Source organism: Brassica napus, chromosome C7 (assembly GCF_020379485.1).
Source record: "Brassica napus cultivar Da-Ae chromosome C7, Da-Ae, whole genome shotgun sequence".
In the NCBI taxonomy this organism is placed as follows: Eukaryota; Viridiplantae; Streptophyta; class Magnoliopsida; order Brassicales; family Brassicaceae; genus Brassica; species Brassica napus.
In genome coordinates, this window is record NC_063450.1 from 36,033,324 (window position 1) to 36,060,092 (window position 26,769).

General features: G+C 38.5%; 2 protein-coding genes and 1 pseudogene across 2 annotated transcripts; 2 read left to right on the top strand and 1 right to left on the bottom strand.

The window, feature by feature from the left end:
• The first annotated feature begins 1,471 nt into the window (after positions 1-1,471).
• Positions 1,472-2,932, top strand: LOC106408074. The gene is made up of 3 exons (XM_048764204.1): positions 1,472-1,831; positions 1,910-2,339; positions 2,385-2,932. The coding sequence occupies exons 1-3, from the start codon at positions 1,472-1,474 to the stop codon at positions 2,930-2,932; spliced, it is 1,338 nt and encodes a 445-aa protein (XP_048620161.1).
• A 3,807-nt stretch (positions 2,933-6,739) lies between these two features.
• Positions 6,740-9,085, bottom strand: LOC106410463 (DELLA protein RGA1-like). Its single transcript, XM_048761861.1, has one exon. It carries the CDS (start codon positions 8,803-8,805, stop codon positions 7,075-7,077), a length of 1,731 nt encoding a protein of 576 aa, XP_048617818.1. The 5' UTR covers positions 8,806-9,085; the 3' UTR covers positions 6,740-7,074.
• A 10,265-nt stretch (positions 9,086-19,350) lies between these two features.
• Positions 19,351-26,385, top strand: LOC125590588 (annotated as a pseudogene).
• Positions 26,386-26,769: the final 384 nt, after the last annotated feature.

The following is a 26,769-nucleotide window of genomic DNA, read 5'->3' on the forward strand; positions in this document are numbered from 1 at the left end:
ACACATAAACAGATCTTAATATATATCCCGTATGTCTATGTACGATAGTTTGTTTATTCTTTATATATATAAAGAAAAAGAAACAAGTTAATAAGGTACAGAGCCATGCAAAAAAAATTGTTTTTACATTATAAAAGATTAAAAACATCGGATTCAATTGTTGTTTTTTTTATCACAACAAGAGTACAAAGAAAGATCTCATTACGAATCCGAGAATGACGAGATTTTAGTGTCTGTGTTAACATATGAGAAAACATGATTTCGAGCATTCCTTGCAATGAAGTCCGCTTGAATGTTACTAGATCTGGGTTGATAAACCACTTTTCCGCTTTGATAAAACGCCCAAAGAGATTTAAACTCGGTAAATTCAGCTGCAAAAGCTGGTCATTCTTCTGGTGTTGTGATCATTTTGACTAATTCTTGGAAATCAGTAACAAAGTAACCGCAGAACCGCTGATGGTGAGATAAACATTTCAATGCTCATACTAAGCTCTTTAGCTCTGTATGTAGTGACAAAATTATCTTATGGTAACCTTGAAGGCTGAGATCTATTGATCCATCTTGGAGTTGTAAAAGGTATCCTACTCCAATAGTGATTCTGTCATTTTTCCATGATCCATTTACCCGGCAAGTAAATATAGGTAGGTCTGGGGGCTTTTTGGTATGAGTACTGTGGCACTGTTGCCTGGTTCGGTCTTTTCATTGGCCAGGAACCATGCATTACACTCCTTTAATACTAAATCTGTTGTATCCACTGGTGAAAAATCTCTACCATTATAGAGTTTTTCATTTAGTGATTTCCATATATACCAAATTGGCGAAATACTCTAGTTAATTCTTCTATATTTCCGCCAATATTAGTTCTTACGAGCAGATATATATTGGTGCAGAGATTCTCTGAAGAAAATAGCCCTGGCGCGGAAGATCCAATTGTTGTTTTGTAGATCAAATTAATATTGTTGTTAAAAATATTCAATGAACAGACATGAAATGCGGTATTGCGACCAGAGCCAATTAGAAATTAGTCATATGTAAGCAAAAAAAATAAAAAATCGTTACATGAAACACTACATTAATAAAATTTCAAAAAGTTTTTTTTTATGAAAGTATCCCTTAGTAGTTAGCACTCTTTGTAATTAATAAATATATCTCGCTCTCATTCCTTTTTCTTTATCAACTTTACATTTAAAACTCATTAACAGTTTATTAATATCTAATATCACTAGATAGGAGTTTTGATTTACTGTTCACACATTGTGAAGTTAACATAATTTTTTCGGCCATTTACTTTGTTATTTTACCAATAAATTGTGAACAAACTTAGATTTATTATGGAGCTGGTTATCTGGGATATCTGGGAACTTCCTAGAAGGTGCGATTTGGGCGTTTAGGGTTTCCGGAGCTCTCCGCCGTTAGTTTGCCTCACGCCGGCTAGCGAGAAGTCATCCCGCGTCGCTCTCTCTCAATGTCGATGCTTGTCTCCGCTCCTTCTTCGAGCTCTCCTATTGATCCAGGAGGGGCCTCACCAGCGAGAGTCTCAAATCGCGAGAATCAGCTCCTTAACCGCGATTTGGAGATGAAGCTCCAGTCACCTTCGATTCCAGCGTCGATTCCAGCCGCGAAGGTTCCCTCGTACGAGGCGAGGTTCAAATCGTCCCTAAGGAATCTCCGTAAGCTCTCAGATCCGTCGTTTTTAGAGGCCGAGACGCCGGTAGTCCAAGCGCCGGAGTTTGTGCTTCTCAGAACCTCAGAACTTTGGAAAGACCATGTGGTGGCTCACTTTCATGGTCGTCGTCCTTCTGCATCAAAGATTATTACCGATTTGAACCCTGTTTGAGGAAAGTTCGGTAGTAGTACTGTCTGAACGGTCTCTGATACCTGCGTCTTGATTTACATCCCCTCTGTGCAGACTAGAGAATGGGTGTTGCAAGTGGGTTACTGGCAGGCTGATAGGTGTGCCTTCTCGGTTTATCCTTGGACAGCTGATGGGAATCTGGCTGCTCAGGAGTTGATCTTTGCGCCGACGTGGGTAGTTCTGAAGAACGTCCCTCCTCAGTTATACTCTTTGGATGGTATCAGCGTAGTTGCTAGCGGTGTAGGAGATCCACTTCACACTGAGAAGTCTCGTCTAGACCCCTACCACTTCGGTGATACTAAGGTCAAGGTGGAGATTGATCTCTCAAAAACTCCTCCGGAGGTTGTAGAAGTCAGAGATACCCAAGGGAACTCAGTTAGAGTCAATGTGGAGTACCCTAGTCTCCCTCCTAAGTGTCTGAATTGTGGAAAGTTCGGTCATTTGATGAACCGGTGTAACAAAGCTCCACGGCAGAGGTTGAAGAGTTAGAAGAAAGGGAAGGTGATCAGTGTTGTGAAGTCTGGCTCAGAGGTTTCGCTAGCAAATGAGTCCCAGGAAGGGGAGAAAGAAGCAAGTGCATCGAAGGATGAGGTTGGTCAGGAGCATAAGAGTAAGGCTAAGTCTAGGCCCCGCAAGAGGTCCAGGTCCAGAGCGCGAGCTAGAGCTAGAGCGTTAAGTTCCCCTCCGGAAGATAGTGTGAGAGTGGAGGTAGTAGAGTCAAAAAATGCTCTAGATGTGAAGGTGCAGGACTCCGCATCGTTGATTCGGGAGAAGGACTCGACGGTGGTGGAGTCATCTCCGGTTGCGGGTTCAGTTGAGGAAGGTTCTCAGTTGGAGGAAGGGGAGATTAGTGGGGAAGAAGTGGAGGATTTGGTTCAGGGTTCGAAGGAGAGTCAGAACGAGATGTATGTTCAGGAGGAGGAAAAGTCTATGTGGCTCACTAAGCACTCGAAGAATTTTCAAAGAGCGCTGAGACAGCATAAACTTTGGGAAGCTTCGGGAGCAGTGGGAAAGCCTCCTAAATCAGCGAGGCTTCTTGATCGAGTTTTCTCCACCGGGAGGAAGCTTGAAGCTTGATCGGTCGGGAATATCGTATTCAACTGTGTATATATGAAGATTTTTAGTTGGAACATTAGAGATATTAATGGAGTTGGTCGACAAAGGGTAGTTTGTAGTTGGCTTCAGAGTCTGGGCTCGTCAGTGGGAGCTTTTTTAGAGACTCATGTGCAGGAAGAGAACTTTCTTAGTGTTTTGGGAGCGGTGGCTCATGGTTGGAGGTTTGATAATAATTATTCAGAGGCTGCAGGAGGGAGAATTTGGCTTGTGTGGAACCCGTCTTTGTCAGTTGTGGTCTATTTGAAAACGGATCAGTTGATTCTTTGTGGAGTGATCGATCCAGCTTCTGGTACGGAGTGTACGGTGGCCTTTGTGTATGCGCATAATACGGAAGCTGAGAGGAGGAGTTTGTGGAGGGAGTTAGTCACTATTGCTAATAATCTGTTGGTAGCAGCTTCACCCCTAGTAGTGCTTGGTGACTTTAATCAGATACTAACGGCGGAGGAACATTTTTCTTTGCTACCTTATGATCTTCCGGTCAGAGGTATGGAAGAGTTCCGGCAGTGTTTGGAAGAAAGCAACTTGACAAATATGGATATCAGAGGCACCTTCTTTTCCTGGTCTAATATGCGTCCAGAGGATCCAATCTTGAGGAAGCTTGACAGGGTCCTGTGCAGTGAGCTTTGAAGGGATAGATACCCAGAAGTTGTGAGTGTGTTTAAAGCGCCGGGAGATTCTGATCACTCTCCAGCAGTGGTGTCTTTCTCTGAATTGTCTTCGGCCAGGAAATGCAGTTTCAAGTACTTCTCTTTCCTTTCCTCCCATCCTAGGTTCCTCGTGGAGATTCTTAAGACCTGGGAAGAGGATATTCCGGTAGGCTCCAAGCTTTTCTCGCTTGGCCAGAGATTGAAGAAAACCAAAGCAACTTGTAGAAGATTGAATAAGGAGGGCTTTGGCAATATCTAGCAGAAAGCGAAAGAAGCTCTAGAGGCATTGAAAGCGATCCAGCTCCAAATGGTAACGGCGCCCTCAAATTCTTTGTTCCGACAAGAGTTTGTTGCTAGGAAAAACTGGCAATTCTTTGAAGCAGCCCATGAGATCTTTTTCAGCAGAAATGCGAGAATAACATGGTTAGATTGCGGGGATGCTAACACAATGTTCTTCTTCAAAGCGGTGATTGCTCATCAAATGAGGAATTGTATCAGTTATTTGATGGATGGAGGGAATAACAGGGTTTTTAATCAAGCCCAGATTAAGGAGATGGTGGTGGCATATTTTCAAAACCTCTTGGGGTCTGTAGATGGGAATTTGGAGGAGATTTTTAAGGTGGAGCTGAGAGGTCTGCTTGCATATTGGTGTTCACAGGAGATATCCGACAAATTGATATGCATTCCGACGGAGGATGAGATTAAAGAAGTCTTGTTTGCAATGCCAAAGAATAAAGCTCCAGGCCCTGACGGATATTCGGCAGAATTCTTTTGGGAGGCTTGGGAAGTTGTTGGTAAGGATACAATTGAGGCAATAAGAGAGTTCTTTACTGGTGGTCGTTTGCTGAGACAGTTCAATACCACAACGATTTCCCTCATTCCTAAGGAGATAGGTGCGGATCGTCTTAACCAATTTCGCCCGATCTCCTTATGTTCAACAGTCTACAAGGTAATGGCTAGACTCATTAAGAGGAAACTGAAGCTTTGTCTCTCTGAGATAGTGCAAAGAAATCAGGTTGGCTTTATTCAGGAAATGCTGCTATGTGAGAATGTCATGCTTGCTACTGAGTTAGTTAAAGACTTCAACGCTCAAGGTCCAACAACAAGGGGTTGCCTGAAGATAGACATCTCTAAAGCTTACGACAACCTTAGCTGGGACTTTCTTTTCAAGGTTCTGAGCGCCTTTGATTTGCCTAGTAAGTTTATTGAGTGGATCAAAGAATGCGTAACCACTCCCTCTTATAGCATTGCCATCAATGGAGAACTTCAGGGGTTCTTCCCGAGGAAGAAGGGTCTTAGACATGAGGATCCTATCTCGTCTCTGCTGTTTGTCATAGCGATGGATGTGTTGTCTAAGATGCTATATAAAGGTGCTTTGGATGGTACTTTTCGTTTGCACCCGGAGTGTGAATCACCATTGATCACACATTTGAGTTTTGCGGATGATGTTCTGATTTTCTTCGACGGCTCAGCAGATTCTCTAAGGGGTACTCTGAGCATCCTATAGGAGTTTCGTTTGGTGTCAGGGCTGAGAATCAACAGACAAAAATCTGAGTTGCTACTCGATGGAGGTAGTCTGAGTAGATGTCGTGATCTGGCAGCTGAGATGGGGATTGTACAAGGGGCTCTTCCGCTGCGATACCTGGGTGTTCCTTTGTCTCCTAAGAAAATGACTCGGTCGGATTTCCAGCCTTTGTTGGATAAAATTGCTGCGAGATTCAGCTCTTGGACAGTTAAACATATGTCCTTTGTGGGTAGGTTTCAGCTTATCCAAGGGGTGATCTATTCGACGATCTCATTCTGGGCGTCTATGTTCATCATTCCCTCAGAGTGTGTGAGTATTCTGGAGCGTATGTGTGGAGCTTTTCTGTGGAATGTTGCACCAAACTCGGCCAGAGGGGCTAAGATTGCCTAGGACTCAGTCTGCACGCCAAAGGAAGTGGAAGGTTTGGGTCTAAAGAGATTAGCGGACTGGAACAAAGTGTTGGGTCTGAAGCTAATCTGGCTTATGTTCACAGCTGGAGGCTCTTTGTGGGTTTTGTGGGTGCGCAGGCACTTGGTTAGGAATGATAATTTTTGGGTGTTGAATCCTATTCATAGAGGAAGTTGGATATGGAGAGCTATATGTAAGTTGAGACCTCTGGCGAGACCTATGGTGATTTGTGAAGTGGGTTCTGGCAGCTCTGCTAGCTTTTGGTTTGATAATTGGACCTCAGCTGGACCCTTTATCGAGTTGGTGGGGGAGAGGGGACCTCTAATTATTGGCCTGAGTATTGATGATGCAGTGGTTACTGATGCTTTAACAAATGAAGGATGGAGGCTAGATCGAAGTAGAAGCAGGAGTCCTATAATTTCCCTAGTGAGGGCATGTCTGCCTAATGCGCAGGAAATTTTGAGCTCTGAAGTGGATGATAGATATGCTTGGTATCCGCAGATTGGTCGGGGAAACGGGCGTTTCTCAGCCAGCGAAACATGGAGAGAGCTGCACCCTTATCTGACGTAAATCCCATGGCATAAGGCAGTGTGGTTTGCAGGAAGAATACCGAAGCATGCTTTCATTACTTGGATTGCAGCTAGAGACAGAATGGTTACTAGAAACAGATTTTTAAGTTGGGGATTGTATGTTCCTTCGAGGTGTGTTCTTTGTTCAGGGTTTGACGAGAACAGACAACACTTGTTATTTGATTGTGGGTACAGTAGCCAGATCTGGTCCTTCTTTATATCTAGGTTGCAGCTGACTCCTCCGCGGGGGTTTGAAAAGGTGTTGGTTTGGCTGAAAGCTCCAGCGAGAGACGGTAATGTGACTTTGATTATCAGACTAATTCATCAAGCGATTTTGTATCTGATCTGGAAGGAGAAGAATACGCGCATTCACTCAGCTGTGGAGAAGCCTCCAGGCACTCTGATAGCAGAGACTCAGCAAACAATAAAACTCAGGTTGGACCATTTGGCTCGTAGACAGGTTGTTACTCCGGGTCATCTCTCTATTCTTGCAGCTTGGCGAACTTTTTTTGTAGCGTAGGAGTCTTAGAAGCTTGCAGTATGATGCCGCTTTGGTTCCACTTGCTTTTAGTTGTGATAGCTTGAGCATGAATAAAATGGATTTTTTTTAAAAAAAAAAAAGGAAAAAAGGATTATTATAAAATATATAATATTTAGTAAATACACACTCTGCATATTGACTTATCCCCAAAAAAGCATATATTAAAAATGACCTAACAAAACGATTTAAAATTTTAAACAGGTGAAATTAAATAAATAAAAGGTAAAACGGTTCGATCCAGGTCGGCTTGGGTCTGGTCCGAACATATGTCATCACCGGTCCACTGATTTAAGCCCAAATAACCGAGCTAACTCCACCTTACCAACACCGTCGGCTGCGAGTCAACTCACCACACAACCACAGTCGACTTCGACTCAAATCACCAATACCACCATCGTCGACATCGAGCCAACTCAGTGCACCGCCGAGAGCTTCCAAGCGGAGGTTGTTATGAGCGGTCGTGTGTGCCAGCTCAACATCAAACACCCATTATTCTCCTCCACACGATAACCTTCGCCTCCATTAAACAAAGCCAAAAGCGTACTCGCTTGCTTAAACGCGTTAGACCCGAGATGCGCCGGCGCAAAACCGGACGAACCGAACCGGTTCGACCATTGACTCAGCGTCTCATGTCTCTCGACACGGTCCGGACCTTCGCAAGCCACCAGATTGCAAATCTGTTTCCCTAAGTAAACTTCCGACATGACTTTGTCTTGGCTACTCGGAGCTCCTTCCAAGGAATCAAACAAGGTCGAATAGTAATGCAGCGATTCAGTAAACCGGTCTAAGAAAACCGGACCGTTATGATTCGATTCTTGCTCAACCACCGTGAAAATCACCGGTTTAATCTGTTTCACAACGCCGAAGACTTTCTCTATCCCACCGGGACGGCCTAGGAGCTTGTGGAGCTCGAAAACGGAGTTAACCGCCACAGATTCGGTTTCGCTCGGTCTAAGCTCAAGCATCGACGCGTCGAGATCGGCTAAGCTGTTAGCAACAAAGCCACGGTACTCAAACTCGACGTGAATCGCCTCTGCGAGCTGAGCCAACTTACATCCAACTTCGTGGAGATGATCGGAGTTATCCGCCGCGGGAGGACCAATTCCGGTTAACCTGAAACTCGGAGGACCTCCTTCTCTCAACGCGAGGGCTTGCATAAGCGCGGGCCACTGAAGCCCTTGGTTCATCGAGAAATCGATGACGTGGACTCTCTTCTTCCCTTCGAAAGCCTCGAGGATGGCTTGATTCGCCGTGAAGTGAGCGAACTTGAGGTAAGGGCACGTCTCGTAGAAGTGCATCTGGAGAGTATCGGAGAGAGAATGGTCAATCTGAGTCTGCGGCGGAGAGAGGCGGTAGATCCGCCGCGCGAGAGCTTCGGCGAAGTACGTGGCGACCTTCCTCATGGCTCCGGCTTGAGACACGGCCAAGAACCCAATCTGCTTAACGAGAGCCTCCGCTAGAGTCAAGTTGCTGCTCTGCACGGCTTCCGCACAGGCCATAAGCGCGTGGACTAGACGCACGCCGTTGTCCTGCGAGTCGACCAGGATTAAAGGACGAGTTGACTCGCTCGCGGTTGTTGTGGTAACCGTCGTTCCTATAACTCCAGCAGGTGATGGAGATGTAACCATCGAATCAGGGCTCGAGCATGGTTTCAACCGTTTATTATTCAACGAATCGACGGCGAACTGATTAGATCCCCTGCAAATCGCGCTTCCGGGAATAGCTTTGAGGTCGTAATCGCCGCCTCCGGCGAAGAACGAGTTATTATTAACCTCCGGGGAAGGAAGAATCTGATTCACACCACTAGACCCGGACGCAGCGGGTGGGTTAAGCTCCGTGAGCATGTTATCAAGCCAAGAGTAGAGCTCAGCAGGGTTGTAATGAACAGTATCCGTCGCGAGATGAGCTAAACCGTCTTCTTGAACATTACCCATCATTGTCTCAAGCTGCTCGAGTTTCAACGCAACCTCAGCCATCTCCGACGACCTGACCTTGTAACCCAAGACTCCTAGAAGCTCGTCGTCTTCTTCTTCCTTAACCATCATCATCTTGTCTTTACCAAAAACCGCCGGGGAAGAAGTGGAAGAACCGGCGATTGATGTCCCGTGGTTGGGACCTTGGAACTGATGAAGATCTCTCTTCATTTCTGATCTGGTTAGATAGTTAATCTCTCAGATCGGTCTGGTTTTGGGTTGTGGTCTTGGATCTAGGGTTTGCTTTTTGAGTTTTTTTGGGGGAGGAAGAAGAGGAGCATGTGACTAATAAGGTGAAGAATCTTAAGCAATCGAGCATTGGGTGGGGATTGCTTTGTTTTTCACTGCGACTACCACTTCAATGATCATACGAATTAACAATAATACTAAAAGTAATTGATGTACATTTTTATTTAGAGAAAAAGACAAAAATAGCACTAAATCAAGTTTTTGTTTCTAAACTAGCATTCAAGGTCAAAAGTCACAAAAATAGCACTTAATGTTTTATCAAAAGTCACAAACTTAGGGTTTAGAGTTAAAGGGTGGGGTTTAGGATTTAGGGTTTCGGGTTTAGGGTTTAAGGTTTAGAGTTTAGGGTTTAGAGTTTAGGGTTTAGGGTTTAGGGTTTAGGGTTTAAAATTTATGGTTTAGAGTTTAGAGTTTAGGGTTTAGGGTTTAGAGTTGAGAAATGAGATTTTGGTTTAAGATTTCAAATTTTGAAAAATAAAAAAATTAAAATTTTCAAAGGATAAACTTAGAAAAGTGTTATTTTGGTCATTTTAGTTTTTGAGTGCTATTTTTGTGATATAAACTTAGAAATGTGCTATTCTGGAGATTTGCCATTTTATTTACCTGAGAAATTGAAGATATTTATTTAAAGAAATAAAATAGTGGTGCTGATGGGCTCGACAGCCGATGAATCATGTACCAGAGGAGGGCCAACATCTACACCTCGAAACCGATAAGGTTGAGAATATACAAATATTTAACTTTGTAGTACAGCATAACTTTAACATAGTTAGGTAAAATAAACATAAACGGTGTCACAGATAAATAAATTTACTTCAGTTTAACTCCATTTTTGAAGAAGATTAGTTACTTTCATTTATGCTGTCATTGGTAGCTCGGATGTCAAATTTAAGTCACAAGATCTAATAGACTAGTAAAAATTTCGTGGATGTACTACGTTGTTGTATTTAAATCGATATTTTTTATAGTGTTCAAAAGTAAGTAAGAAGACTGAGAATCATTAACCTTTAGTAAAAACTTTATAATACAGATTTAGGGCTTTTTAGTTGATTCTTTTGATGGAGAACTGAAGATGCTTTTCCAGTGGATGATTAAAAAAGCTGAACTGAGTTCATGATACACTGTTTAAGTTCCCAGGTTCGACGGTAGTGGTAACTCGACCAACCATGTCTTGGGGTTAAAAAAAAAATACTAAAACAACACACAGAGACAGGTTTTGAACAAGAAAAGCTACAAACTCATTATTATGGTGTTCAAAAAAAAAAAAAAAAGCTACAAACTTAGTAGGAGTATTTTTAAACTCCATAATAATGAATTTAATAGATTTCTTTTGTTACTTTTTACTGCAATTTTGCTAACCCCAGCCATCGGAAATATCAATCTACAAATGCGTGCGATCAGAAAAAGATCATAGTAATTTTTTGTTATAATTCACATAAACTCTAAGCAATAGTACTAATGTACATACATATATATATCCAGTAATTATAGAAATTTATATCTCTAAAAAAGATTCTGCAGTTGGGTTTTGGGAAGTCATCAGACCTAGGTGTTTCAATTTTCGAGTCGTTTTTAACCTTTGAAGTGAACTAGGCCTATAATTATTCTCTAATTTCTAAAATGCGTATAGTTAAAATAACTACCACTTGTCTGAGCTATTTCTTACATGAAAAGTTCCAAGTAGACATATTTTTTTTATTTTAGTTGTGAACATGCTAATCTACCATTACTGTTAGTCTAAATATAATACTTACGAAAACAACAAGAAGCTATCTAGCTTTTTTACCGGAACTATTTAATTTAAACATCTCTAACCTATTCTTATAATTGTTTCAATAAATAAATTTACTCTAGTCCAATTCTATTTTTACTAAAATTTTCTATTTTCTCTATAAATAGAAGAAGAAATAGCAATTCTCTATTCTTACTCTATAATTAGAAATTGTTATTTTAAAAAAATATATTGGAGTAAACTTCATTTCGTTTATATAGTTCTATTTTAGAATCAAAAATAACAAAAATATACTTTAAATGATTTTAATATCTACATATACATGCAATTATTTAATCTATGAAGTTTGTTTGTTTTAAGTTTCAACTATATAAATTAGTATCAAGTTAACCAAGTGGTTTTGGCCCGGTGGTAAAAGAGTTATAGCTGAAACTTCCGCTCTATGTTCGATTCTTCTTTGCCACTCATAGACGGTTTAACTGACAAAAAAATCTAGATTTCTATGGACTTCTTGGCGATTAATTCTTGGGTTTAGAAAGTTTTTGGGATCACACCAAAACTATAAAAAAAAAATAGTATCAAGATGGGAACTTTATATTAATAGGGAATGTTGAAGTGTTGAATGCAAATTTTTACCGCGAACATTAGATTAAGTAACTTTTCGCAATACTCAACATTAAACCGGACTTAGAACCCATCGTGCGACATTAAAACCCGGTTTTAAGCAAAACGGCCGCGTACGTCAGTGTCAAATCATTCATGAGAAATGTTTTTAAAAAAAAAGAGGGTCCGTTCTTTGCTTAACGCCGTTAATAACGGCCTGTTTCATTATCAGCTGTTAAAAAATAGAATTTATTAAAGATGTATTCGTACCCTTCGGCAAACTCGAACTGACAGCACATGATGCCTCCACGTGTAAATGGTCCCACCCTTCAACGGTATAGCTTTCATTAACTGAACGCCGTTCAATTTGTGGTCTCCACAATTCATGTAAACACGTGTCCTATTTTCATAGATCTAAACGGTAGGCCCTGAGTCTGCTTCCGTTGACGGCCGTTTTCACGGGTCCACTTGCTTGGTTCTTTTTTTCATCTCTATCCTTTTTAACTTCATGGTTACATGTAATAATGTCACGTCACTTTCTTATTTGCTCAGATGCTTTAGTATTTTTATTTGCTTCAAATTTGGGTTAAATTTATAGGAGAAAATGTCATATTCCTATATAAACTAATTGTTCCTAGTTTTTACGCAAACGAAATTTAAAGCCATGCTAAAACTACATGAACAATGAGAAAATGACTTATTTTTCTATGAACTATCTGTTTCTAGTTTTTTCACACACAAACTTTTAATCCATGCCGAAAACCACGTGAACAAATCTATTTTTTAAATTACATACATAAACTATCGATTTTAAACTAATTCCTATGAAACCGTAAACAATGTTATTTAAACGTTAACTTGATTTATGACAGGTGGAGAGCTAATTTATTCTTTTTTCTTCTTCTTTAGTCAACTGTTTTTTTCTTCAGAAATCGTTTTACTCTTCATCATCGATTGGGGATAAAATTTATTATTCTGCAGAAGAATAAAACGTTTTACATGATGCATAAAGAAAGAAGAGCAACAACTACTAGTTTACCAATCTCCATATTGCCACAAGGAACTATAAAATCGGTGCAATATCTCCAATTGATGACGAAAAATAAAACGATTTACGAAGAAAAATGAGCAATTGACAAAAAAAAAAGACGACGTAGTATTTTTTATCAACTCAAATTAAACCGACTCTTCATCTGTCATAAACCAAGTTAACTTTTAAATAACATGCGGTTTTAGGGGAATTAGTTTAAAATCGATAGTTTGTGTATATAATTTAAAAAATAGAATTTTTCATATGGTTTTTGGCATGATTTAAAAGTTCATGTGTGAAAAAACCAGGAACAACTAGTTCATAGGGGAATAAGCAATTTTTCTATTATTCATGTGGTTTTTGGCATGACTTCAAAGTTTGTGTGTGAAAAAACCGGGAACAACTAATTCATAAAGGAATAGACTATTTTCCCAAATTTATACTCTCTTACTAAAATCGCTATACAGATAAACTTACATAAGTATAGCTGTTATGATCAGGTCCACCTAATTTATATTCAGATATTTTTTTAAAAAATTACATCCATTCGGGGTATAGTATCAAAACCAGTTGCTAAATTTGCCAATTATACGTTTTCATATTAATATATTTCAGTAATTCATTTAAGGGAAAACTGTTTTTTAGAGCAAAAAAATAGTAACTATGTCCCTTTAGACTAATCTATATTTTGTGTCATATTTTTCTATAATACCCTTTAATATTTATGAAAATAATTTTAATAAATAGTTTTACAAACAAAAAAATTTTGGAAAAATAGTAACATTTGTTAAAATACCTATATGAACTTAATGGTATATTTTCCAGTTATAAAAAAGTTAAAATTATAAATTTCAGATTATGTTCTAAAAAAAGTAGAAATGACATTCTACGAAGTAGAAAACGAAATCTACTTTTTTCATTGAATCTACAATGTTTAGAATACGTGATTTACGTAAATAGGAGTATTCTACAAATATGTAGGATACATATTCCGCGCTTAACCTACCATTCTAAAATTCTTAGAAATCGAAATCTACACATTAATCTAATTCTAAAACATGTAGAAACCGACTTCTACAGATTTACAATAAATCTAAAACATGTAGAAATCAAATTCTAAACATTACTATAATTCTAAAAAACTGTAGAAACTGATTTCTACATATTAGTTGTATTCTACGGATAAGAAATCAGTTCCTAAAAATATGGAAACAAAATATTTGAGAATATTCACTTTTATATTTAAAAAAAAAATCGATTTAAAAAAAAAAAAAAACGATTTGGGATTCTTTCCTCTGCACGGGATCGATCGATCTATTCTTACAGATCGGTTGATCTGTGTAAATCGACCTTCGCCGATCGAGTGAAATGGACCAGGTCGATCAATATATATTTCGCGTTTTTTTTGTTCTGAATAATGATCGGGATCGATCGATCCACTATAACTTGTAAAGTGGGATCGATCGATCCCCCTCGTCGAACTCAATATATATCTTTTAAAAAAAATGCAATTTTAAGGGCATTACTGCCATTTTGGAAAAAATTAGTCTAATAGGACATAAAGTAGTATAAATTAGTCTAAAGGGACATAGTTACCATTTTTTTGCTCTAAAAAAACAGATTTCCCTTCATTTAATTTAGTAGTTTGGTTTTATCGAAATAGTGATTAGTTGATATTTCATCATTTCATCATAATCTAATCTATTAATTTAAATTCCTATTTTTACCTACTATTAACAAGTAATAGTAGAACCACTTAAAGAATTAATTAATGTGACATATTTGATTATTTACATTAATATTAAACTAACTATAAATTTGAATTTTTTTTAATTACAAAAAATCTGTTTAGAACGAATCTAACAAAATCTTAATTAAAATTTAAATATTTTTATAAAATAAAATATTAATTAATTTCATAATTAGTAATATAATATTATTATAAATCAATGCTAACTAAAATTTTATTATAAAACAAGAAAAAAAAAAGAGAAAAAGACCAAAATAACACTAAATCAAGTTTTTGTTCCCAAACTATCACTCAAGGCCAAAAGTCACAAAAATAGCATTCAAGGGGTGGGGTTTAGGGTTTATAGTTTAGGGTTTAGGGTTTAGAGTTTAAGTTTTAGAGTTTAGATTTGAGAAGTGAGGTTTTGGGGATAAAATTTCAAATTTTGAAAAATAAAAAAATTTAAAATTTTCAAAAGATAAAATGCTATTTTGGTCATTTTAGTTTTTGAGTGCTATTTTTGTGATATAAACTTAGAAATGTACTATTTTAGAGATTTGCCCAAATAAAAATGATATACTATTTTTTTAATAAATTCTATAATTATATTATGTATTATATAAAAATAGAAATGTTATATGAATGAAATATGAAAAATCATAATAAATAGGTAAATTAACAAATTTTATTTTTTAAATTTTTTCATTTAAATAAATTATCACTCATCATTAAAATGAACTAAAAGTAATAAACTATATAACATTTTTATACCAAAATAAATTTATTAACAGAGGCTAAACTTTTATATCTACAATTATATTATCTTTTTATTTATTTTGAAACTCTCAACTATATATTATCTTTAGTTCATATACTATTTGAAAATATGTTATTAGAAAACTATGAAATTTTAGTAATTTATTTAAAATATTAACAAAAAATAATTTTAAATTATAATTTTTTAATTATAACAAAATCTGTTGAGAAAAATTTAATAAATATTACCAAAAATTAAAATATTTTTTGTAAAATAATATATTAATATAGTAACAAAAACAAATTCAAATTCATGTAATTTTCCAAACTTAAAAATAGTAATGTATTTTTCAAATTTTTCTTGATAAAATATAAAATTTTGAAAATAAATATTCAAACTCAAAATGATAATAATTCAAATTTTACAAAATATAAAATCATAGATAATAAAGAATAACGTTTTGAAATGCACCATGGAAAAATAAACTATATATGTTGTAAAAATTAAAGCAATCTAATATTATGAAATGTTAATTTAAAATAAAAATAAAACTTAATATCATAACATTCAAAAATATCATATATCAATAAAATTTACTAAAATAATATGATAGATGCTACTATGTATAAAATTTACTAAAATAATAATGTTATATTATTTAAACAAAACAATGTTTTTACTTATTAATCTCGTAAAATAATAAAATAATATATGTTAAAATATATTTTGTTAAACACAACATGTAAATCTAGATTATCTTAAACATATTTATTTTCTATAATATAAATAAATAAATTTAAAAAATGTATTATAGTAAAATGTATAAGTTAAAGAAACAACATATTTTAAAAAAGGTTATCGATTTGATTATTTCAATAAAAATTAATAACAAAGTAAAATGCATTAAGCATACCACTATATATTAATAATGATGAATAAAAAATATAAACATTAATAATATCAAATATATTTATAAAATGAGAAAATATCTGCAAAGACGTGCAGATCAAAATTTAGTTTTAAGATTACATGACATCATCAAAGTTTCTTTTTGGGGTGGGGTGGAGGAGGAAGGGGTGAGGATATTTGGAAGTGATATGTGTTTTTGACCAGTATTCTTTACGGGTAGTAATTCGTCAAGATCGTTTTGAATATAGAAAACCATTAAGGGTGTGATTAGGTTGGGCAAAAAACCCGGATCCGAAGAACCGAACTGATCTGAAAAAGTAATACCGAATCCGAATCGAAATTGATTAAATATCCGAACAGATTCAAAATTTTGGTATCTAAAGAACCGAAACCGAACCCAACCCGAACCGAAATATCTCGGGTACCCAAATATAACCGAAATATATTTATATACCTAAATATATTATTTATTTTTAGATTTAATAAATATTAAAAACATCCAAAATATATAAGATACTTTAAAGTTGTCTAAAATACTTGAAAATATACATAAATAGTCAAAAGTAAATGTCTAAAATAGCTAAAATATATTCAAAACACCAAAATACTTGAAATATCTATTGATTTTCTATCCAAATATTCAAATCAAACCAATTTATATGTTAATTTTAGGTATTTTTACATATATTATATGTAATATATTATTTTGTTTTATAGAATTTGAAAAATTTTAAGCATATAATGAATATTAAAATCTTAAAAATAATTCAAATAGGTTATCCGAACTCGAACCGAACCCGCAAAGATCTGAACCGAACCCGAACCGAAATTTAAAATATCCGAACAGAACTAAAATCTTTAAACTTGAAAATCCAAAATCCGGATAGATTCTAACCGAACCCGAATGGATACCCGAACGTCCACCCCAGGTGTGACTATTTGTGGATGTATTTTTTTTTTTTGCGAGACTGTATGTTTTCTTTTTGTCAACATGTGACTGTATGTTTACCATAGAATATATATTTATTCTAACTTCTACGTTATTATAAGTTTAACTAAAATATTATCAATCAAATAGAAAATAGTTTTCTCATGTTTACTCTAGCTACTGTTTTAACAGAAAAATGCATATTTTCTTTTTTAATTTTGCAGAGTAGTAACACTATTTACTCAAATTTCATTTTTTCTTTCTTATTTTTTCTCATTTTTATTTTCATTTCTTGATTTACCCTAACCAAACCAATCTATTAAGAAACCACATTATCTGTTCAAATCATAAAACACGATCCATAAAAAAAAATCACACTAATATCTTTATAGTTCTCTTTTATCGGTCAAGTTCTCCCATTGATTTTTCCTTCGGGTGGAAGACAGGAAATGAAAATGGTATCAAATCATCTGTCACAACAAATTAGTGTTTTTGTAGCAAAACATGCAAAAATATATATTTTAAAAACTTACCCAAAAAGCTACAATAATTGAAGAAAATACAAATAAATAAAATGTGAATTGCCATCAATTGATTTGAGGTGGCAGGGAGACCACTCATAGTTGGGACGGCACCTAAATTGCATGAATTCCAGAATTAGAATTATTCCTTTTTTTTCTTAGCTTATCAAGATATATAATTTTTTTTTCTTCTGTAAACCGTTTAATCATTTAAGAACTTAAGAAAAAGGTGACAGTTCGACTGTAATCCCCTGTTCGAATACATGGGCCCTGGTCTTGATGCTAGTCATTAATACTCACAACAACGTATATCAGTCGAAAACAACCCCAAATTACATGCATTAATTATTCAATCGAGTAAACTTCGAATCTCCATCTTATTGTGGGTTACATCAAAATCCAAATTTATTTTACCTGACATTTGTGGGTTAAATCAAAATCCAAATTTATTTACCTGATACTATCTACTCCTATTTTTTATTTTATGGAAAATTGTTTTTTAAAGCAAGAAAATGATAATTATGTCCTTTTATACTAATCTCATATACTTTATGTCTCATTAAGCTAATTGTTTTTAAAATGGCAATAATGCCCTTAAAATTGTAATTTTTAAATATAATAAATAATGGGTTCGATCAAGCGGGATCGATCGATCCGAAATTACAAGGTCGAACGGATCGATCGATCCTGATCATTATGCAAAACAAAAAAACACAGAATATATACTGATCGACCTGGTCTATTTCACTCGATTGGCAAAAGTCGATTTCATACAGATCGACCGATCTCGAATTATAGACTGATCGATTCCGTGCCCAGGTAAGTATTCCAAATCGATTTCCTGGTTTTCTTCGGTTATATCCGGTTTGATTCCCACTTGATTTGAACCGACCAAACACGATTTCAACTCTTTAAACTCGATTTCTTTGGGATGAAACCCATAATTTCTCATCTCTTTCACGAACAAAAAGGGAGAAAATTAAAGTCTCAAGTTCATAAACCCTAACTCACTCAATTTCACACTGATTTGGTAGAAATAGTGTGAAATTTTTGTGAAATTTTTGTGACCAATCAATAGAATATAGAAGACGGCGTAAGAAGAAAGTTACCTCGTTTTTTTTTTTTTTTTTTAAATCGTTTTTTTCAAAATGTGAAAGTGAATATTTCCAAATATTTTGTTTTCATATTTTTATGAACTGATTTCTTATCTGTAGAATACAGCTAATCTGTAGAAATCGGTTTCTACAGGTTTTTAGAATTATAGTAATGTGTAAATTTTGATTTCTACATGTTTTATACTTACAGTAAATCTGTAGAAGTCGGTTTCTACGTGTTTTAGATTTATATTAATGTGTAGATTTTGATTTCTAAAGATTTTAGATCGGTAGGTTAAGCGTGAAATGTGTATTCTAAATATTTTTAGAATACTCTTATTTACGTAGATCACGTATTCTAAATATTTTAGATTCAATGAAAAAAAGTGGATCTCGTTTTCTACTTCGTAGAATGTCATTTCTACTTTACTTAGAATAAAATTTGAAAATTATGATTTAAACATTTTTAGAACTGGAAAAAAATATCACTAAGTTCATTTATTTATTTTATCAATAGTTACTATTTTTCCAAAAAAAATTTGTTTGTAAAAATATTTATTAAATTTATTTTCAAAAAATTAAAGGATATTATAGGCAAAAATGACATAAAATAAATATTAGTGCAAAAGGAAAGAGTCGTCATTTTTTTGCTCTAAAAAACAATTTTCCCTTTATTTTTTTTGTAAAATGTTAAAATGGTACTATCTATCTGACTATCTTGAAGTTTGGTAAAGTCAATTTAGTTCGATTTTATCAACATGTTAAATTTAGAAAGATTTGATACAAAACAAGCAAAATGGTGAACCAGAGTTTGCATTGGCGTTCACTCACGCGCCTAGAGAAAAACCCTAAAGAGCGATTTCGGAGGCGCCACCGCCGTTTCCAACCTGTCCGCGTTCATTGCTCACCGGCGTCGCATGAGGCGTCGGAAACCCACCCCCTCCCCCCGTCCAAAAGGCCCTCCCCACCTCATGGGGAAGAAAAAGCTTCACAAGTCGCCGCTCAAGTCTCCCCCCCACCCCTCCGCCTCCGGATCCAGATTCCGAATCTCCACCCCCTCCATCTGTTGACGTCGTCCTCAAACCCCCAGCCCCTGTGACAGTTTCCTCTGCAACCACTCCAGAGCAATCACCCATTGAAGCTTTTCCGATTCAGTCTGACGAAATGGAAATAGAATCCCCACCCCTAGACCCCGTGAAAGCCTCACCAAAGGTAGCTCCAGTGTCAACAGAGGAACAAGTTCTCTCGTACGCAGATCCCGTAAAAGCCTCAACAAAGGCGGCTCCGGTTTCAACAAAGGAACAAGTGGTTTCCTCCAAGGATCCATGGACCGGTCTCTTCAAAGATGCACCTAACTCTCTCCAGAAGAAAGATGAAGCTTTCGAGCTCCCATCAGGTGAAGTATGTGTTAAAATCCCGAACTCAGTCATCGAGAAGCACAAGAAATCGTGGGAATGCATCATAATCGGACAGTTCTACCATGAACCCCCATCGCAGGGCACGATTCACAATATCGTCAATGGTATCTGGAGCAAACAGTATCGTGACATTAGTGTTTCGAAGATGGAGGGAAACGCTTTCCTGTTTCGAATCCCAAACGCAAACACAAGAATAAGGGTTATCAAACAAATGCTATGCCAGATTGAAGGCCAGACTATGTTTGTCGCAGACTCGGAACCAGGAACGACCCCTGCAAAACCAGAACTATCTTCGCCCCCAATCTGGCTAGAGCTGCGTGATGTTCCGCTACAGTTCTTCAATGATGACTGTCTCGAGCGCATTGCGAGTTTGGTTGGGCATCCTAAATGTCTTCATCCTTCCACAACTAATAAATCAAATCTGGAGGTGGCCAAGGTTCTCACCATCATAGATCCTAGAAAGCCTCTCCCGGAAGCTGTCAATGCTCAATTCAAATCTGGTGAAGTTAGCAGAATAAAGGTATCGAGCCCTTGGATGCCCCCGGTGTGCCAACATTGTAATGAGGTTGGTCATAGCCTAAAGCATTGCAGAGCTGCTCCAATCCTTTGCAAGCTTTGTAACTCTCGTTCCCATTCTGAGGAGAAATGCCCAATGGCCATTTCTAAAAAGAACCCCTCAACCTCCAGGAGGGAAAGAGAGAGGAGTAGAGAATGGCAGGAGAAATCTAACCCATGTACTGGAGGATCAACTAAGTCTTTGGTCATCAACTTTGCGGAGTCTTCGTTGGGAAAATCAGCTGGGTTGGATCAGGGCGAAGGTAGTAGTCTCGCTGGCAGTGGGAAAGCGCAGTCTCAGAATCATATCCCAAGCAATGTTTTGGAGAAGACAGTTGTTTCTCAGAGCTCTCCTGGAGTGGAATCAGATTCTTCTGATGTCCAATCGCCAAGGAGCCCTGAAGCCAAGTCCCCGCTGAGCTCTGACAACTCAATGGGTTTCACCGAGGTCTCAACTAGGAAGAAGAAAAAGAAGAATAAGCGGGGCAAGGGCCCCAAATCTCAATAATTTTTCTATGTATACAAACTTTTTTTTGTTGGAATGTCAGGGGCTTTAATATAGCAAGTCACCGACGCGGATATAAAAAATGGATGAGGAAAAATAAAAATATTTTTGGAGGAATCATAGAGATTCATGTCAAACAACCAAAGAGCTCAAAGTTCATCTCTGAGATCTTGCCTGGTTGGTCCTATGAAGATAATTACGGCTTTTCGGAGTTAGGAAAATTTTGGGTTGTTTGGAAACCGAGTGTCAAGGTAAATGTCATCAGGAAATCCTTGCAGATGATTACTTGTGAAGTTCTTCTACCGGACACAAGAATCTGGTCTGTGATTTCGGTGGTTTATGCGTCTAACTCTAAGGAAGAAAGAACGACCTTATAGGAGGAAATTGTGGAAAAATCTACTATGTCTTCAGTCTCTAGGCGTCCTTGGATGGTGTTACGAGCCTTTAACCAAGTTCTGCACCCTGATGATCACTCCAAGCCACATACATTGAACGTTGACAGGAAAACGCGTGAGCTAAGGGAATGCTTGTTTCAAGCAGAACTCCTTGATCTGACTTATCGTGGGAGCCTCTACACCTGGTGGAATATGAACTCTCTCAAGCCTATAGCAAAGAAGCTTGATCGGATATTGGTGAATGATCAATGGTCCACTACGTTCCCTTCCTCCTATGCGCTCTTTGGTGAACGTGACTTCTCTGATCATGCCTCATGTGGTGTGGTCCTTGAACTTGAGTGCTTGAAGAAGAAAAGCCCATTCAAGTTCTACAATCTGTTGCTCAAGAACGAGGACTTCTTGCCAATGATTTGCTATCACTGGTTCTCGATCAATGTGGTGGGTTATGCTATGTTTAGACTTTCCAGAAAGCTAAAACTGCTCAAGAAGGAGATCAGAGCTTTTAGTAGGCTCAATTACTCTGGTATTGAGTTGCGAGTGCAGGAAGCCCATGCGGATTTGCTCCAGCTTCAAGCTATGACTCTGGATAATCCGACAACAATGAATGCTAGATTGGAGCTTGAGGCTCAGGAGAAATGGACTACTTTAGCGAAAGCGGAGGAAAGTTTCCTCTTTCTACGCTCCAGAGTCACTTGGTCTGTTGAAGGTGATAGTAACACACCGTTCTATTATAAGATGGTAGCCTCCCGGAAAGCGACAAACCACATTCACTTCCTTGTGGCTCCAAATGGAGACAGTATTGAAACTCAGTCTGATATCATGGAGCACTGTGTGGAATATTTCTCTTCTGTTCTGGGAGGTACCATTGAACCAAAAATGTTCACAAATGAGGATCTGGCCCTGCTGCTACCTTACAAGTGCACATCCAGCCAGAAGCAACTGTTATCTGCTCCTTTTTCCAGACAGGAAATAAGAGATACTTTCTTTGCGCTTCCTCGTAATAAAACATGCGGTCCAGACGGCTACTCTCCTGAGTTCTCCTGTGCCTGCTGGGATATCATTGGTCCGGAAGTGTGTGACGCTATCCAAGAATTTTTAAGTTCAGGAGACATTTTGAAGCAATGGAATGCGACAACACTCGTTCTCATACCTAAGATTACAAATGCTTCCTCCACTACTGATTTCCGACCTATCTCCTGCTTGAATACCTTATACAAGGTGATATCAAAGCTCCTTGCCTCGCGTCTGCTCAAGGTTCTCCTCAGCGTGATCTCACCAGCGCGATCAGATTTCATGCCAAGTCGGTTGATTGGTGAGAATGTGTTACTAGCCACAGAGCTTGTAAAGGGTTATAACCGGAGCCACATTGACCCGAGAGCAATGCTTAAGGTGGATCTGCGGAAAGCTTTCGACTCAGTCAGATGGGATTTCATTCTAGCTACGCTGGAGGCTCTAGAGATACCGCATACCTTCATCAACTGGATCGCAAGCTGCATATGCACCCCTACTTTCTCGGTATCGATGAATTGGGGATTTGGTGGAAAGTTTGCAAGTTCAAAGGGTCTGAGACAGGGCGATCCGCTTTCTCCATACCTCTTTGTCTTAACAATGGAAGTCTTCTCCAGCCTTCTACAGTCTAGATTCGAGGCGGGTTACATCCACTATCACCCAATGACATCAGCCTTGAAGATATCTCACCTGATGTTCGCAGACGATGTGATGATATTTTTTGATGGAGGAAGCTCTTCTCGACATGGTGTTAGTGAGGCTCTTGATGACTTCGCGTCCTGGTCAGGCCTTCAAATTAATGCAGCAAAATCTCAGCTCTTTTGTGGAGGAGTAAACCAGGTTGAATCGCTTGCCATGTCTTGCTATGGGTTCACAATAGGATCATTACCCATCCGGTATCTAGGTCTGCCCCAAATGTCAAGAAAGCTGAGAATATCTGAGTATGAGCCGCTGCTTGTAATACCCCATCTTAAAAAAAAAAAAACTTAATTTCGGTTTTATGGAATTTCTCTGGAAAGTCGAAGGCTCGGGAAATTTTTATCCACAAGGTTAAGGTTAGTCTAGACTCTATTAAAAATATTTAGCTCATCAGAACGGGAGCGGAAAAATATTCGGGATTGATCGCGGGACGAAAATTCACCAGAAGGGCCGAAATTGCGCAAATCGACCTAGAAGCTCGAGGTGGCTTGATCTAAGGGATCAGGATGTGGTGTCAACCATTTAACCTGCTGAGTGTCAACACAAGAAGGAGGTGTAGACATGCATGAAGCAGTTCCATGCAGCTTGACACACCGAAGCACGAGGTGTCGCAATACCTGCGATCTGCGCATGCGAACCGACATGCAGAGGCCCGTGTGTCGCGATGCATGAACACCAGACATGCTGAAGGGCAAGTGGACGTGGAGGTGTCTTCTGGAATGGCTAGAGAGCATGCAACAGGGCATGTGGATGCCCATGTGCCACCACACATGCGACCAGAAGCATGCAGGAGACACACATGCGATCGGGTGGCTCATTCTTATTGGCCGGCAACTTCTATATATACCCAGCTACCCTGGTTCATTTTTACTCATTCAGACACACCAAGGACACTCCAAAACGTAGCTTAGAGAGAGAGAGAGAGAGAAAGAAGTGAGGTGTTTTAGAAGTATAAACATTTTTCGAAGACCGATAAACTGCCGGGAAGTTCCGAAAGACTGTCCAGAAGAGAAAGAAAATACTTTCCAAGTTCTGATCAGTCCAGACCAGTTCATTCAAGACATTGAGTTTGGGTTTTGAGATTTAACATCATGTTACCAAGACGGAGATTTGGAGGGGATAAAAGGGGTTTGGTCAACATCCGGAATCAAAGAGTCGAGCCACATCGCTTAATCACTGTGAGTCACGGTTAATTGATTGTTAACAAATTTTTAATGCAGGTTCCTGACATCGGAGACTGCTTCCGAGCTAGGATAGCCGGACCGGTCTAGGTGTCAGTTTGTGGATCCGAGGCTTGAGACGATGTCTGGGCTAAGTCAATAGCAAGACTAGTCTAAGCACCCGGATTATTGTGATTGTGTGATTATTATATGTTGTTATGGTGTGTACCTCGTGTTGGTACTGTTGTGTGAGGACCTCGTTGTGGTTCTAGTAGTAGTTGCAGGTCATTGCTTCCTCAAATGGTACCACTAAGCCGATCGTGGTTCGGAAAGTGGTGGGCTCGGTTTAACTTGGCTTGATCACCAAGGCCGAGTGTCACACATGGATGTGACAGCCCCCGGCGAGTCCAATAGAGGACCGGGGCACGGCGATTCCGATTGAGGACCGTGACCGGGCAATTCCCGAGCGCCTACGCCTATGTGGTATAATAGTGAAGGGATTGCCGGTGTCCCTTATGTGGAGGAAGAATGATTCTGTTGGGCCCTAGGAGTATATATATATATATGGTTGATTGATATGACACTCATAAAGAGTGTTTGATTTATTACGATTTAATGGTTTATTGCTTAAATCGGTCATGATTTATAATCTTGAATATTGATTGTTGAACTACCCGTCTTGCTTGTGTTTGGGGTGGGGTTTAGAATGACGGGTAGTTGTATATGCTAGATAGGGAACCCTGGCTCACTGAGTGAAACTAGTTCACTCACATCCTTTTGCAGGTGACCAGTAGAAAGGACCATAGCGCTCGCGGAACTGTAGGATCTGGTGTAGATTGGACATCTTTTGCTAAAGACTCGTTTTCAAGATATATGAATGTATGTTTTACTTTCGGCTGCGTCCATGGACCCTATGTATAATATTTTGGGCTTGTGAACTTCGTGTTTTATATATATGAAATAAAATATGTTTATAATCGTGACGTGTTGAATCTGATATTAGGTTAGTCCAACCTAACACAACTCTATGATTCGGACGGGTTGCAAAGCCTCAGGCCGAAGATTAGAGGAAACGAATTTTGAATGGATATTCTGGGTTATAGAATTATGTTTTGTGACTTGGAAAGTCTATTCTCAACCCGTTGTAACACTTCCGGACTTGGAAGAGGAAGGTCGTTCGGGCATGTTCTTGTTTGATTGTTGCCCAGCTGACTGACCGATGTCTAAAACGGTTCGGGGGTGTTACACTGCTGGAAAGTCTGATTCGCAAATTCAGAGCCTATGCGGTGCGCACTCTGAGTTACGCAGGTAGAACTTTGCTTATCTCCACGGTCATTGCAGGCACCATCAATTTTTGGATCAACACCTTTCTGCTCCCCAAGGGCTGTATTAAGAAAATTGAATCCCTATGCGCAAGATTCCTATGGTCCGGTAAAGCAGAAGGCCACTATAATGCGAAAGTTGCGTGGCCAGAGGTTTGCCTCCCCAAAGATGAAGGTGGTCTAGAGCTTAGGAGCCTCTCAGCATGGAACCCAACTCTCTGCCTCAGATATATATGGATGCTTTTCTCTGGAACCAGATCTCTGTGGGCACAGTGGCACACACATCACCACCTAAGAACCTCAAGCTTTTGGGCTCTCTCTCCAGCGGAGACTGACTCTTGGACCTGGAAATCTATCCTAAAGCTGCGTCCCCTAGCTGAACTCTTCATACGTTGCAACTTGGGGAATGGCGCAACATCAAGCTTCTGGTATGATTCATGGCTGTCTACGGGTCCTATTATCAAACTCATCGGTGAAAGCGGCCCACACCATCTCAGAGTTCCACCTAACGCCTCTAAATCGGAATTCTACTCGACTGTGGGCTGGAACCTTCGCTCCCCAAGATCTGACGCAGAGGTAACACTACATACTCATCTTACTGTGATTGATTTACCTAGTCTGAGCACTGTAGAGGATGAGTATGTTTGGGTAGCAAACGGGATCGAGTCAAGAGAGTTCAATTCTGCAAGGACTTGGGATATCATCAGACCGAGAGCCACTAAGAAAGATTGGTCATCTACGGTTTGGTTCAAGGGTTGCGTGCCAAAGCAAGCTTTCAACCTATGGACTGCACAGCTGGATAAATTGCCAACGCGAACAAGACTTGCTAGCTGGGGTGTAACCCAGCAGACTTCTTGTCCAGTCTGTCTGTTTGGGGAGGAAACTAGGGATCATATACTGCTACATTGCGGTTATGCCGCAGAACTGTGGAGATGCGTGATGGCCAGACTGAAACAAATCTACACAGGCTTCACTGAATGGGCTGAGCTCCTTTCTTGGATAAGAAGCGACTCCACATCAGCTCCTTCTCTCTTGTGGAAGGTCGCCACTCACTCTACAATCTACAACATATGGAGGCAACAGAACAACCAGCTTCACAATCAGATCCTCATCCCAGCGAGCACCGTCTTCAGCTGATCGATAGAGACATCCGTAACACCCTCTTAGGAAGAAAATCAAAGAATAACTTCAGGCCACTCTTGGCAAAATGACTGATGTAATCAAATTCTCTTACGAGAATTCTTTTGTAATGTTTCCTTGTTTTATTTTTTTGCCTGGAAAATATTATCGTAGGACTTTCAAACTTTTGTAGGATCCTTTATTCATTTATATGATATTAATGTTCGTAGCAAAAAAAAATGTTTGCAATTCACAAATGGTTAAAAAGAAATAATACTAATATACTTCGGGGGATGTTACAGTAAAGATGGACGAGACTTTATATTAAAAAAATATGTGATTCACATTCACCTAATACAGTAAAACGAAAAACGGTAGTTTTTTTTTTTTTCATCATGTTTA

What these genes read in the sequence shown, in the direction of transcription:
- LOC106408074 (XM_048764204.1), top strand. Translation starts at nt 1,472, where the DNA reads ATGCTTGTCTCCGCTCCTTCTTCGAGCTCTCCTATTGATCCAGGAGGG. An exon ending in TTATTACCGATTTGAACCCT is followed by an intron (nt 1,832 to 1,909) that starts GTTTGAGGAAAG and finishes CCCTCTGTGCAG; the next exon opens with ACTAGAGAATGGGTGTTGCA. An exon ending in TCCACGGCAGAGGTTGAAGA is followed by an intron (nt 2,340 to 2,384) that starts GTTAGAAGAAAG and finishes AGTCTGGCTCAG; the next exon opens with AGGTTTCGCTAGCAAATGAG.
- LOC106410463 (XM_048761861.1), bottom strand. Translation starts at nt 8,805, where the DNA reads ATGAAGAGAGATCTTCATCAGTTCCAAGGTCCCAACCACGGGACATCA.